The 16,518-nt window shown below is 36.8% G+C and overlaps 1 protein-coding gene across 1 annotated transcript in view; it reads left to right on the top strand.

The window, feature by feature from the left end:
• LOC126248619 (intermembrane lipid transfer protein VPS13A-like) overlaps positions 1-16,518 on the top strand; it is a 764,418-nt gene that overhangs the window by 624,122 nt on the left and 123,778 nt on the right. Inside the window, exons 53-54 of the mRNA XM_049949782.1 lie at positions 2,508-2,642; positions 8,794-8,945. Of these exons, the coding sequence (XP_049805739.1) occupies positions 2,508-2,642; positions 8,794-8,945 (287 nt within the window). The remainder of the gene's footprint in view (positions 1-2,507; positions 2,643-8,793; positions 8,946-16,518) is intronic.

Here is a 16,518-nt window from a genome sequence, read left to right on the forward strand (position 1 = left end):
CTGTTATCTGCACCAAAGGTGGACATGCCAGCTATTAGGTAGGTGGTCATAATGTTCTGACTAATCAGTGTACAGTATGCTGATTACTGTTTGTGTTTTATTGTCAGGCTATTCTAGCACTGAGGCAGTAAAATTATACTGTAAAACATTGTTTGAAATGAGTAGCAAATGATTGTATGTTTGTATTGCTCATAACATGAAACACTACAGGAACAGCCTCTGTCTTAGCTGACTGCACCAGCACATCAGGAAAATGTAACTGAAAACATCTTCATAAATCTAGAGAAAATACACCTGAAGACTTTGATGAGGTAGACCTCATTTACACAACAAGCAAAGTATAAGGCATTGTTTTGTTTAATGTTGTTGTCATAGTTACAGTGATAACAGATATTTTCTTGGTGTTCTATTGACAAAGGATGAAAAAGTATAAACAAAATGAATGTAAAATCATATATCAAATGTTTTGTTAACAGAAATGTTGTGTCTTACAATAAATTTTCGTGCACTGAGCTGCATTTTGAGTTTGATTGATATGCAGTGTGTGTTCTACAGCGGCACATAATTTATTCCCATATTCATCATGACTTTTTTACATCATCTGAGGGCACAAAAACTGAAATGAACAAAGCATGAAGTGTCTGAAATGTTATTTTCAAATACTGAATTTTATGTATCATTTTGAACAGAGGATTAAGTACCTTTTTTATTCTTTCTGCCTTTTTAATGGTATATATTACAGTTTTCTATAACTCCCTTTTTAATACAAAACTTATACATCACAGCCATCAAGTTTATTTCTATTAGCACACTATTAATTACAACACAGTTTATTATTTCTTAAGTCCATTTCCTCTTGGTAGTAATACACTTATAAACTTGAAGAAAATCTACCACATCCCTTACATGAATGTGCAGCGAATGAAATGTTGTATCACAATAGGATGCACGACTTGTGTGCCATTTTGAAGGTGAGGAAATGCACTGTAGCACAGACTTGACATGGTGAAAAAGTTATAAGGAGCTATGATGATTCATGATCATTTAGCAACCATTCAGAACTCAAAGAGACTGAATAGAAGTTAGGCACCAGGGCCTACAGATATGTCATAACATTATCAGCTGTCTTCAATATAAGAAAGATCAGATAATTTCAAGAGCCAAGGAAGTATCTTTGTCATGTTGGTAGAATATTTAACAAGACACATTCTGGAATGGTGGGGAACTGCATTGTCTTGCTGAACAAAAAGGTTCTCAGTGGGGTGTTGTATAAGGAGAAATGAATGCACATCACCTACCAGGAGGTCTCTGCATTGTGAAAGTTGACTGCACACACACTAGAAATTCCATGTAAATAGTCCTCATTTTGGAATATCCCTAATTATTTGCACTTTATCCCACTGGCCCAGTTGCATCATATATTTTCAGTGCATTTGTATCAATGCTGTACATGCCTGCCAACATGTACTAACACTCACCAGTCCTATGACCTGAGCATCCTAATTTCCCATGCTCATATTAATCTTTGTGCTGTGTGATGTATGGAACTCATGTGGCAGCATGGTTTCCTACCTCACAGTAAGGAGGCAGTTCTGGATAAAGTGACATATTATTGAAGTGTGTGCTGATATGAAATTCCTGGCAGATTAAAACTGTGTGCTTTTCTGGGGATCTAGCTCACAGTCTGAAACTGCCAGTAAGTTTCATGTGGATAGTTCTGTTATGCACTGAGAACTGTCTGTACACTGACACAATCTGAGCTATTCCCCGATGATCACTGTCCTCTGCATTTAGTTTATCATTGTGGCTGCATTACAACAGCAGTTTGTCATCAAATGAGCACTCAAAAAATATCCAAACTTCATGGCCCCTGATGAGTTCTGTGACCACACAACTTAGTAAATGAAATGTAAAAATTATCTTCCTCTGCTTGTGTGGTTGTAGGTAAATGTATGATCTCTTTTGCCTTTACCATCTTTACTGCCTCTCAGATACTCAGTACAAGATCGCATCACAGCCTTGTGAGATTATTCTAGTCATCAATGTGACAACAGTCTTTTTTCTCCAAAAGTAAAGTACTTGTCAGTCTGATTAGTATTTTTCTGCCAGAATAATGTGCTGCCATAGAATTGTCATGTCAGCAGAAAGCCCTACAGAAGGAAAGTTGTACCAGAGAAAGGTTCTTTTGAGAAAAGTTCTGCCAGTACTGTATCCTGTCATATTTCCTGTCACTTAGACTGCAGCTCTTGTTTGAAACAAAACATTGAACTCTGAGTAGAGTGCCATAAACACTACAGGAGTGGACATATTAATGTAACCTATGTGCTAAATATGCTTCATATTTAATGTTAGATATTTGTCACTAATATTTCTAAACTGTTTTTAATATATGTGATTTCTTTTTGTTTTATGTTTTATCTGTGGCAAACAGTGATAGTATTAGTAGTTGTGTTTTTACTTGGCTAATGCATGTATCTGAGACTCTTCAACAAAAATGTTTATTTTAGGTTGACTTTGAGAAGATGCAGATGACAAAACCTTTCTTTGGAGAACTACGAAGGCGGTATAGTCCAGGAATATGGCTGCAGTTCCGGAAATCTGACCATCAAATGTATATACATTTTAAGATACATAGATTACAGGTATACAGTTTCTGTTGGTTTTTTTAAGAAAAAATATTATGAAATAGGCCTACATAATTTTATATTAGTAAAATCTTACCCAATATTTCACCCTATCTTTGTAGTAACTTTATGTGTTTGCAAAAGTTGTACATCTTTTTTCTTATCCTTGCTAAAATAATAAGAAAAGCCAGCTGTTGTCATACTGCTACAACCTCGTAGTCACCTGTTACAAATGATATGTCAGAGATAATAACAAACAAGGTTTAAGCTGATTCTTGTAAAATAAAAAGTGTAACTTCGATTTTTGGCTTAAAGAATGCTTTCAAAAAAGAGTTGCCATAAACTATGAGATACAGAAACTAAGTAGAAATTGCTACACAACACACATGCTCCACCTGTTATGGTACACAAGACAGAACAAAATGTGCAAACAACATTAGATCATTGAGGCAAAATGTCACTAAGGGCAAGTGGAAACTTTCTGACCTCTCTGATAAGCAAGGTACGCAGGGCTGCATTAAGTGCAGGCTATATAGGCTACAGCATAGAGATGCACATCACAAAGGGGCCCACACCACAACAGTGTGTGTATTTTAATACACTGGGTCAAGCTCTCTAATGGTCATATAAGATGTAAACATGATTATTTTCTGTGGGTTTAATGTAAATGTGATTATTTTCTGTTGGTTTATTTGGCTGAATTTATCAGTGAATATATAATTGAATTAAGTCGGCATTCACCTCTCAAAACCCATGCTCTCTGATGTCATATTTACAGAAGCCTCTGGAAAATTGCGTAGAATTTGAATTAACAAATTGATGAAGACTTTTAAAAGAGTTGTTTGTGCATTTTGAGTAGTCGGTCATTATATCTTTAGAGACATTTTATGAAGAAGCCCTGGAGTCGGCGGTCTACAAGCCCTTGTGCTTTTTTATATATATATATATATATATATATATATATATATATATATATATATATATATATATATAAAAACAAAAAACAAAGATGATGTGACTTACCAAACGAAAGTACTGGCAGGTCGATAGACACACAAACAAACACAAACATACACACAAAATTCAAGCTTTCGCAACCAACGGTTGCTTCATCAGGAAAGAGGGAAAGACGAAAGGATGTGGGTTTTAAGGGAGAGGGTAAGGAGTCATTGCTATCCCGGGAGCGGAAAGACTTACCTTAGGGGGAAAAAACGACAGGTATACACTCACACACACACCTATATCCAACCGCACATACACAGACACAAGCAGACATTTTTTCCCCCTAAGGTAAGTCTTTCCGCTCCCGGGATTGGAATGACTCCTTGCCCTCTCCCTTAAAACCCACATCCTTTCGTCTTTCCCTCTTTCCTGATGAAGCAACCGTTGGTTGCAAAAGCTTGAATTTTGTGTGTATGTTTGTGTTTGTTTGTGAGTCTATCGATCTGCCAGCGCTTTCGTTTGGTAAGTCACATCATCTTTGTTTTTAGATATATTTTTCCCACGTGGAATGTTTCCCTCTATTATATCCATATCATGACATGTTTCTAATCTGGCCACATGAATGGCATCATCTATATGACTTCTGATAACACTTTAATTTCCTGCACCAGAATATCAATTCATAATAGAGATAGAAGAAAATATGTATAAAGGAATGCCTTAAGATGGCAAGAGGTGATGACACCTGGATGAATACCTGACAAAAATTCAAAATTTTCCAATGCTGGGGAAACATAAAATCAGACAACAGTTAAAGCAATTTTGGCAACTTTAAGTGAGTTAAACTTCCAAAAAGGTGATTTATTCAGTACCTCATTTCATGAAAGCCAGAATCAATAAAATGTTGTGCTTCCTGTTGCCAGATGCAAATTCTTGAGCTCTTGAAGCTGGGGAATACCATTTCAGATAATTTGATTTGTCAACAAGGTATATCGGGAAATATACAAGATGTTTTAGTTTCATATTCATATTCTTAATTTGTCATTGATCACATGTAGTGGAATAGCTTTGCACTGATGACAAGATACAATAGCAATCACTGTATTAATTAATGTTCACATTACAAGTAATAATTCTTTATTCTACATTAACCAGTTGTTAAGAATGGCAGTCATAATCTTCAAAGTCAGTTTCTATACTGAAATGATCCAAGCAGTCTCTTATATTGCAGAATGTATTTTCTATTAACCTGTTGTACAACTTAAATGTTCAAATAACTTTGGGAATGCAGCCGAGTAACACTATTGACCGCTGCCAATATTTCAATGAAAAATGCAGTGTGACCACCCTGTCATTCTCAAGTCAAAACTGCAGCAATTGCACTGAGCAAGGGAATTCAAAACCTAGCTTTGCAGAGAAATTCCTGTAAGATAAAACACACACACACACACACACACACACACACACACACACACACACACTCACATTGTGTAAACACTAGTGCCACCACAACCAAAGATGAGTGACTTAAGAAGTTATTGATAGTAAAAATTACTGGGGTAACACCAACTCTCTCTCTCTCTCTCTCTCTCTCTCTCTCTCTGTGTGTGTGTGTGTGTGTGTGTGTGTGTGTGTGTGTGTATTATCTTCTGGGAATTTATCTGCAAACTGAGGTTTTAAATTCCATTGCACAGTGGGTATTTTCTGCAGTTTTGCCTTGAATCAGTCGTTGTCAATAATTTTACCTGGCTTCATCCCCGTAAGTTATTTCAACATTGTATATGCCAGGAGAAACTCATGTCTACTTTTAAAATTACTGAGAATTTGGCAATTTATTAAAAACTTTCGAATAATTCACTTTGTGAGAGTTGCCTGTTTTTGTCAGCCTGTGCCAAGGAATGTCAATAATCTTTTTGTTTCTAGCATCATTACAGTGTATATTCTCTCTGGTATTAAATTATGATATGTTGTTTTTAGCACATAGCAGTGATGCATAGATATAAAGATTTATAACTGTCAGCATTTTTATATTGGTGAATAAAGGTTGGCAATTTTTCCTTGGACCAGCCTTTGACATTATTTTAGAACTTCTTTCTGAATCAGTAATGTGTCACTGACATGACACGAGTGACCCCATAGCAACAGATCATAAGTTATGTGTGATTCTAGAAGTCCATAGTAAGGTGTCCTAATATATTTATTACCTACTGGATCAATAAATTTCCACATAAGATAGAACACCTGTTATAACTTTTTGTGAGGTTGCCAGTTTTATTTGGAATCAGTATGTATTCTAAGCAATTTTACATATTTTGAGTCTGTACCTTTAGCTAGTCCCACCTGCAAATGTTGCTTTTTTGTGCTTTTCGTAATAGTTCATTAGATGAGGACTTGTTTAATGTTAATAAATGTCTGACATACAGCTTACTGACTCATGTTGTCATAGAAAGGTCACACAACCACCAACCACTCCTTTAGAAAATGTAGAAGATTGCTCTCTAATATAAAGATTGGTCTAAGAATGTACCTGTTAGTTATGTCTCAAACAGCAGTAAAGGAAGATCATTTCCTGAATTAAAGTTGATCAAAAGCTAGTTTTGAACCACCAAGTTGGTAGACAGGCTAACCATTTTGGTTTCACTCAGTATTGATAGTTATATTTTAAGACAACAAAGGATCATAGTGTATGTAAGTTCAAAAGTATAAGTGTAGGTGCAACCCAGTTAGCCAATTACATTATCTGTAAAATTCATTTTGAAGCTGCTTGTTTGGGAAAGTAATTAATTAAAATTGTATAGTGATATTTTATACAGTTAAATTTTAAACCTCACATAAAGTGTTACGGGCTTTTTGTTCAAAAATTTCACTAAAGCTCTATTTTTTGTGGATTAGTTATAATACCCTTTGGTATGACTGACAACAGGTTCAGCCTAGGTAGCTATAGATCCAAAATATATCCTTGCGAGCACAAACTGAACTGCAGCTCTTGTTAGCATTGTAAATGCGAATTTAGGAAGCACTCACACAGAAGCCAAGGCACCCTTCAGCCTCTACTAAAAAGAAATGGTGCAGCACCTCACCAAAGCAGTATTGAGACCTTCCATCAAAGCAACATTGTGTCATTCAAGCTGCACAGTACATAAGTGAATCTAATAAAGTGACATATGGAAAAGGAAACTGCAACAATGCTGGCCAACAGAACCTACATAACAGCACTGAAGTCAGTGTATCTGAAATACATTAGAATTTCAACTGAAGGACTGTGACAGAAAATATCACTTCAAGCCTCCTTAATGAAGTCAACAGAAATCTGAAAATTTACTATTATAGTGTCTAGCCTTTACTCAACATAATTGAAGACTTGCACATTCTGGTAAATAATGAGATCAGCAACTCAGTGGTATGCCTGTAACTACAGTTTACTGGCCCCCCCCTCATGTAATCATAACGATATTTTTGTACAAAATGGACATGTTTGTATGCAAATTAAGCCATTGGGAACATGATGTATTTACATGTGGTGACTTTAACATTTATTTTTTCACACAGAAAATGAGACATTGTTCATTCTTTTGAAAATCTTATAATCTGCATGCACTGGAAATGAGAACAACACAATAGCACTTACATCCAAGACAGTTAGTTGTAGAGCAATTTTTTGTGAATAAAAATAAAAGTAGCATTATATTACAAGTATGTAATGCAGGATTCAATAACAACCAAGCTTGCATACTAAATGTCAAGATCAACAAAGAGACACAAATTATTGCTCCGGCTTCTCGTTACTGGGACTGTGTGCTCAAGGAATCCATTGAAATGTGATTATCTGGTGGCATTATTAACAGAGATAAAGGTTTTTCTTTAAGCGAGATATGAAAACCCATTTTATCTGAGATAAAACAACAACAGCCTGGTTTTCGACCCGCTACATCTTAATTTGTGATTTATCTCTTTCACCAGTTTCTGCCGCCAGCAGCACTGGAATTCTTTGCTTCACAGGGAGCATCTCTTCCACTTATATTACAGGCACAGTGGCCTGTACCGAGGGTATAAAGGAGCCTCCATTTCTGATGTACATTCAGCTCTGGTGTGATTGTGTACTCAATGATAGCACCTGAAGGTGGTGGCCAGATGGATGGCCAGAATATTGTGTACGCAAGACGATCACTTCCGGCAGCATACCCGTGAAGAGCATAAACAAGATTAGAGATTCTTCCAAATCATTTTTCAGAATGCTGAAGATCCTAACACTGCCTTGCTTATATAATCTTGAGGGTAAAAGAATGTGGCCAACAGAATGTGGATGAGAGAAAAATGGAGACATTCACAAACATTACACTAGAACAAAATTAACCTGTATGCTAATGCCCAGCTTTGACTAAAAGGAACATCCCACATGAGGTTTCAGCTGTTTAATAAGCTCCCTACAAGTATAAAAGTCTGCTGAAGACAATACACTGTTTTCTAAAGCCATGAAGTCTTTATGATAAAGTGCAGCACATGAACCATTCAGGGCAACAAATCTTATGTAAATATATTGTATTGTAAACCTTAATCTCACCAATAAAACATTAACATCTGTAGAACACTGTGTAATGTCAGATCACATGAGCCAAATAAGTAATAATTTTGGTAAACATTTTTGAATACAGTGATCAATACAATATTATATTTTAACTAAAGTTCAGTCTTGATCACAACATTTATGTCTCAATAACATAGGTGACCGGTTTTGGTTATCTTTATATAACCATCTTCAGACCCATGGCTTCCTTGGAGGATGGTAGGCAGAGCTCTCCTCAGCTGCTACGAAGTCAAGGCGAAACGTGTTAGGGATAAATAAATTAAGTAGCAGCAGGAAAAGGCAGTTTTATTTACAAAACAAGTATTTATGTGTTAGCTGCAGAGGCTGGCCACACAAACAAACTTGTTAAAAGATTGTTGACTTCGTAGCACCTGAGGAGAGCTCCACCTACCATCCTCCAAGGAAGCCATGGGTCTGAAGATGGTTATATAAAGACAACCGAAACCGGTCACCTATGTTATTGAGACATAAGTGTTGTGATCAAGAATGAACTTTAGTGAAAATATAAGTAATAATTATTACCTCTTAAAATCCCTGCACAATGAAAATTTCTATAGTTAAGTATGGTTTCTGTCAGTAAGCGCTGAGTGTGTGCGTATATATTATATGTATTACATCAGTGTTCATTCACTCATTTTTCAGATTGATAATCAGCTTCCAGATGCAGTGTTTCCGACGGTACTTTATCCAAAATCACTACCTCAACATATTGCTCGGCGGGTTGGAATAAAGCCATGCATAGATATAGCTGTCATGAAGCGATATAATCCATTGCACAACCAAGACATATACAAGTAAGTACAAATGAGATTTACAAAAGTAAATGGAATTTGTATGTGCCTCGTTTATTCAGGTCAATAACTCAGTATATTTTTATTGTTTTCTATTGAATGAATGTATGTTTGAATTAAAACAGTTAGAAAACTGAATGTCAGACAGAACTTTTATGAGTTATTCTAACTCAATAAGTCATATTCTTAATTACATTTGTAATGCATGACTATTAAAGGGAATTTTTCCACACAGATTAAAATATGATATTGTCAGATGGGAAGACGAGGGGAAAAATTTAAATAATTACCCTCCAGTACCTTTGCTTAGATCTCTAAAATATTTAAGAAAGTAATGTGCTCCATAGTTATGTCACACTCAGGTAGAAACAATTTACTTACTACATAACTATTTGGATTTCAGAAAGGTTGCTATAGTGGCATGCCATTTATACATACAACTACCAATAACCATAATCAACAAAATATCACCAATTGCTATTTTCTGTTAAATTTTCAGTATTTGATTGCATAGGCAATGCAGTCTTTGAGAAAGTGTAAGCAGTATGGAATTAATTGTGTTATAAACAACTGGTTTGAATGGCATTTAACGAAAATAATATTTCTCGAAGGGGAAAAAAGCTTCAGTGACAATGGAGAAATAATGAATGATGTCCAACAACAATTAATTTTAGATCCACTTGTATTTGCTACATATGTGAGTGTCCTTCCACTTAATATACATTGCCTGAAAAAAAAATGTGAAGCACCCAGAAGGGGAGGAGGAAATGAAATGAAACTTCACAGGTTGAGAGGGAATGTGATGTTATTTCATTGAGTAAAAAATCAAGTCAACTTTACAGAGAACTTGGTACAATGAGTCCACTTATCAATATGACATTACAGTCCCTCTGCCTTGGATGCATGCCTTGAATTAGTTGGCAATAGTGTCATAAAACTTTTATATCCTCTCCTGAGGCAAGCTGGGCTGCTGACTGTTTCTACTGGTTCTTGACATCCTGGATACTGGCACCTGTCTCTGGATGAGCTTGCTGGCCATGGGAGTACCTTAACATCATGCTCATTTTGTTGAAAATTGTCACCACGACACAATTGCATGAGAGGTAACACGTGAGGACACTGGATGTCCATGACAAACCATTGTGCCATCAGAGTTCCTGCAGTCACTTCTTGCTGTGACCTGAAGTGATACCTAAAATCTTCCCATACCATGACACCAGGAGTAACACCACTGTCTCTCTCCAAATCCCTGCTAGAATGGGACTCAATTACGTGTTTGGCAATACTTACATTGTGAAAAGCAATTTCCAGCAAAATAGTTATATCAAGTGGAAAAAACACAAGAGAACACCATAAAAAAGAGTGAAAAACATGGTGAACAGTGTGAAGAAGGTCAGAACGCAAAGTTGTGCTTATATGGTAGTAATAAATGTGTACAACCTTCAGACCAGATGTGAGGAAACGCAGACTGGCAAATCATAAGTAATTACGTTTTTACAAAAAAATTGCCACATGATCTGTTCAATAATCTAAAACTAACAAAACTGTATCTTTATAGGTCCCACTGATGATGATTTAGAACAAGATAATGCGAAACGTGTTAGGGATAAATAAATTAAGTAGCGGCAGGAAAACGCAGTTTTATTTACAAAACAAGTATCTATATGTTTGCTGTGGAGGATGGCCACACAAACAAACTTGTTATAAGATACTACTTTTTTTTTCATTCTGTGAAGTGCACAATTTTACATTTCTGAACATTTCAAACAAGTTGGCAATGTTTGCACCACTTTGGAATCTCATGAAGATCTGACTGAAAACTGGTGCAGTTTCATTCCAATAGTTTGTGATAACTGCATGATCTGCAAACAGCCTGATTTTACTGTTAATATTGTCTGCAAGGTCATTAACATACGTCATGAACAGCAATGATCCCAACTTACTTCTACATCTGACATTGAATTTCCATCCAAGATAGGATTCTGCATTCTCCCTACCAAAAAGTCCTGAATCCAGTCTCAAATTTAACTTGATACCCCATAAGATCATACTTTTGACTACAAGCATAGGTGTGGTATGGAATCAAATGCTTTTTGGAAATCAAGAAATACAGCATCTACCTGATCACCTTGAACCAAAGCTTTCAGTATGTCATGTGAAAACAGTGCAAGTTGTTTTTGGAATGGTTGGCATCGAGGAGGTCATTCTGTTCGACATACCTCATTATGTTAGAGGTTAGAATATGTTCCAAGATTCTACAACAAACTGATGTCGAGGATATTGGGCAGTAATTTTGTGGATTACTTCTACTACCCTTCTTGTAGATGGGTGTGACCAGTGCTTCTTTCTGAGAACTGCATGCAGTTTTTTGTTTCAGGGATCTACGATTGATTATAGTTAGAAGAGAGGCTAACTCTGCCACAAATTCAGTATAGAATCTGACAGGGATTCCATCAGGCCCTGGAGCTTTGTTCAGTTTTAATGATTTCAACTGTTACTCAATGCCACTGACACTAATACTTATTTCATACATGTTTTCAGTGGTATGAGGATTAAATCGGGTCAATTCTCCTGGGTTTTCATTTTTAAAGGAACATTTGAAAATGAAGTTAAGCATTTCATCTTTTGCTTTGCTACCCTCAGTTTCAGTTCCTGCCTCATTTGCTTGGAACTGGACACTAACTTTGGTGCCACTCTCAGCCTTTACATCTGACCAGAAGTTTTTTGGGCTCTGTGAAAGATAATTTGACAGTATTCTGCTACGATAGTCATTGAAGGCATGACACATTGCTCTCTTGACAGCCAAACAAGTTTCATTCAGCATCTCTCTATCTATAGCCCTACACTTTGTTTTACACATATTATGCAGTAATCTCAGTTTCTTTAGAAGTTAGAAGTTTCTTTACAGTGCCTGTATACCTTGGAGCTTCCCTCTCATTATGAACTGTTCTACTGGATACATATCTATCCATAGCATCATCAACTATTCTTTTAAACTTGAGCCATAGTTTCTCTACATGCTCCTGCCCTGTGCTGTAGGTTTCAAGTTCCTTGTTGAGATATGACACTGATTTTTTTAATCTAGTTTACTGAACATATATATCTTTCTGCTTGTTTTAGTTGTCCTTTGTACATTGATAATCATTGAATCATTGTTACCACAACCATGACATAGTCACTGATACCAGTTTCCGTGTGGACATCCTCAAACAGGTCAGGTCTATTTGTTGCCATTAGATCCAATATATTTCCATCATGAGTGGCATTCCTAAGTATCTGTTCTAGGTACTTTTCAGAGAAGGCATTTAATAATGTTTCACAGGATGTCTTCTGTGCTCATCACTAACAAAATTGTAATTTCCCCAATTAATGGTGGCTGATTATAGTCTTCGCCAGTGATTACAGTATGGCTGGGGAACTTATATGCAAGTGAAAAGATGTTTCTGCTAAAGAATTCAGTTACATCAGGAGATGAGTCTGGTGGGCAATAGAAGGATCCAATTATCACATTATGCCAAACCCTGATACTAAGTCTTGTCGAACAATCTCACATGCAGCTCCAATTTCTATCTTGGTGGATTTGAGTTTCTTGCCTACTGTGAGAAATACACCATCTCCATTTCTCATTTGCCTATCCTTTTGATATACATTTAAATTTTCCACAAAAATCTCACTGCTAGAAATTTCAGGTTTCAACCACCTTTTTGCATCTAGTATTATGGGAGCTTCATTGCTTTTCATGAGTGCTTCAAACTCTGACATGTTGTTGTGAATGCTCCAGCAGTTTTCCATTAGGATTTTAATACTTTTGCCTGTGGGAGGCATTTCATTTGATCTTCCACTGCTGCTTCTGGGTTTCCTAGATTTATCATTATCTTGATTCAGTAGAGAGTTGCCCAATCTAAGAGACCCTCATGTGCACTCCACACACAGTCAGCTACCTGAGTAGCAGCCTCTGATGCGTAGTGCACACTTTATCCATTTAGGGTGACCCTACAGTTCTCAACCTTGTGCCACAAGTCTAGGAAGTTGCAGCCTAGCTTGTTACAGAACTTTCCAAGCTGCTGGTTCAGTCCTCCCACTTCACTCAGAACCTAAGGGACATGATGAGTTCTCGGGACAATACTGCAAATCGTCAACTTCATTGAAACTCCATATGCAAGGCTGGTCTTCTTAACCTTCTATACCAGTCACTGGAATGACCCAAGTGTGACCTCAGAGCCCAGATGATAGGCATCATTTTTTCCAACATGCTCCACAATGTGTAGTTGGTTGCACCATATTCCCTCAATGGCCACTGGAATAGCCTTTAAATATGTCGAATGAGGTCCCCAGGTATACACACAGAGTGCACCTGGTGTCATTTCCTGTCCCTTGCTGCCATTTCTCTGGGGAGTACCGTCTTTTGCTGTACATTTGAAACCCGTACCCTGTTTTGTTTGCCTCCTCCTGATATCAGACAAAATAGGTTTCCACAAAACAGGTGAAGTGAGTCCCACTGGCTCAGTTTCAGTTTCAGTGAAAGACAGCGCATCAAACGTGTTTGTTAGGGGGATCGGTACAACACCCTGAGTCCTCCCTGGTCCCAGTCCACCTTGTACAGAATGCCTAGATCTACCATTGACATGTCACTAACAATCAAGTGAATGACTAATGACAGATCCTGTACCTTCTGCAGAGGATACGGGATCCACAGGAGAGGATAGCATTTGAAGTACCTGTGATACCGGTACATGACTCTTGGGAGCTCTTCCAACACACCAATTTGCAGCAGCTGCCAATTGTTTGATAGTAGTGAGTGATTTCCAGCTGTTTACGAATGTCAACCAGCTCATCCTGTGTTTGAAAACAGCATTCACATTGGGGCTGCATTTTGAACGGTGCAATGTATTACAAGGGAGTGAACAAATAAATTTAAATTATTCCTGCTGATTATCTTTTATCTGTTGAGCTAAAAAACATGTGGTTAAAATTAATGGTTCCCTAAAATGTTTTGAGGTTAATTATAGTTGTTAGTGAACTCGAAAACAGAATTAATTTACAGTAAATGCAGATAATATACAGGGCTACTCCTCTTTAAGAGAAGACTAGATATAACATAGCATGTTAGTTAGAAAATCTGCTACAGTATGTAAATCATAAGGGCTGAGTTACTACGAATTGCTCATAGATTATGCAAATGACAATGGTAGCTTCCGAAAATTCTCAGAAGTGCATGTTTATTTGCATTGATATACAATGAAATTCATGGGTTATGTATTCTTTGGCTGAACTGTGAATCACAAATGCTGATTTGCTATGAAATAAATTACATATCCAAAACACTTGTGCCAGTAACTTATGAAAATATAGTTTTGTAAGCACATGAAAATTCTCAAAAATAATGTATTTCTCATGTAACTGTACAGTGATATTAGTGAATGATTGTTTTGAATTGAGATTAAGCCTGCAATTAATGATAACAGTACAAGTTTAACAAGGCACTCAGAAATATTCAAAATTCCACAATACAAATGGGTATTGATAAATCAATGAAAGATTATGCAGAAGCAGTGCATACAATAAAATATGTGAATCTAGAACTTCAAATCAGCACACAGTTTTGTACATGCAGCCTCACACAAAGCAAAATTATGAAGTTGGCTTTTATATATAAATAAATGTGCATATTTGATGGATTTTTCATTTACCTAATTATGTGCACACTTCGACACTTGTGTGTCAAAGAAGAACACAGCATTGTGAGTTTATCTCAGTCAAAATCACAAAACTGTACAGCACCAACACAACATGTCCTCTGTCTGTTTCAGCTTACTATGCAATTAATGCACAGTATGGCAATCCTTCATTGTGATGGCCAGATGTGGTTGACCAGAACCTTGATGGCAAGGATGTCTGCCCTCACATTCCCATACAGTTCAAAATCAGGCCACTATCATGTGTGAATGCTCCACAAATCTGGATATTGCCAAATTCACCCAGCCTACAATAATGCACTTTGGTGGCTGTTCAGCCATGACTCTAATTATTTACATACCCACTGATGGTGTCTATGTGTTCAGAGTTATGTCAGTTTTTTTGTCAGATAGTGTATATCAAGCAGAGTGTTGGAAGGTGATGTAAAAAGTGTACAGTATTTCTTTGTGGTAGATGTTCATGAACTTCATACATGACTATGACTGGCTGTTGTGTCCTGCCAAATTGTAGTTGAAAGTCTAAGCTCTAGGAGGTTGTAACATCATTGCAGGAGATTTGCTGGTGAACAGCTTATCTGTCTTGGCTTTGAGGTACAGAATGATTTTATAGGTAGCACTACACACAGAATTTGCATAGAAAATAGGGAGGTCTTAGCACTGAACTATGACTACATTTATAGTTCATTGCGAAAGAAGCAACAGGGTACGCTGTGGGGCCTCAAGACAATACTTCTCTACAGTAAAAACATGAAAGTTTTTCTGATCCATCAGGGATGTGCAAAATAGTTACCAACCATTTCCTCAAAACCTAAATCAAAAGTTTATAGAAACTGGTAAACATACATGGTCTTTATGTGGTGGTGTTCCAAGAAAGTTTTATCAGATTTCCTTTATTCTTTTTTTGTGGTTATTTCTTAGAGACAACATAAATCATTGTGGCATATCCTAAATGTGGTCTTAAAATATGAAATTCAAGCTTGTTCTTTAATTCTGTAAGGGACACAGCCCCTGAAGATCCATTCTATCTTTAACATTGACTGATAGTGTCATCTGAACCAGGACTCTAGTGAAGCTATGTGTGAGCTGTTTTTGTTGCAATGACAATGGAATAATTGTAAGGAATTCAAGGATTGCAATCTCTAAATTGGGCATTGTAATTTGATTTTCCACAAACCACCACAGCAAACGTGCGTGTATTCAGTCCTTAGTGTAGCTGTTTGAAATAATCACTCTTTTTTTGATACATCTATTAAGAGGCAAGAGGCAAAAAATAATATAAAACAAAGACAATCAATTAAAAACCTGTGCACAAAAATTAGTGGACCTTCTGCTGCAGATGGCAGCAATGTGTTGTATGGGAACAATCTATTCTTAGTCATGTTAATGTGATCTCTTTCAGTGGCATATTGTAGAGTCATCCAGCTTTACTTTGTAGTTGACAGTGTGAAGCTAGGTGTATCTTGCTGTTTTAAATCTCCAGCTACTGATTGCATCATGGCCCTTCTCCTAAGTTCAGGAGGAGGGCTATGTGCCACTCTGAAAATCAGTGGTCTGAGATATAAAACAGTGAGTTACACTTAGTGAAATGGTAAACAACCTGAAAGGTATGTGCAAAGAACAGCTGCCCTCCCTTTTCAGGTAAATTAGACCCTGAGAGGGCCTCAGCTTATGGAGGAGAACTATCTGTGTTTTCTGGATATGCTGGTCAAGAACCAGCAAAATGGTGCAAAAAATTCAACCAAATCACCATATACAACATATGGAATGACATGATATAACTGTCAGATGTGTACTTTTTACTTGCATGACACAACACCGCAGTGGTTAGAGAACAATGAAAAGAAGCTCAATATCTTCCAGGCCAAACTTAAGAAAACATT

The sequence above is a fragment of the Schistocerca nitens genome, chromosome 3, assembly GCF_023898315.1.
Source record: "Schistocerca nitens isolate TAMUIC-IGC-003100 chromosome 3, iqSchNite1.1, whole genome shotgun sequence".
In the NCBI taxonomy this organism is placed as follows: domain Eukaryota; kingdom Metazoa; phylum Arthropoda; class Insecta; order Orthoptera; family Acrididae; genus Schistocerca; species Schistocerca nitens.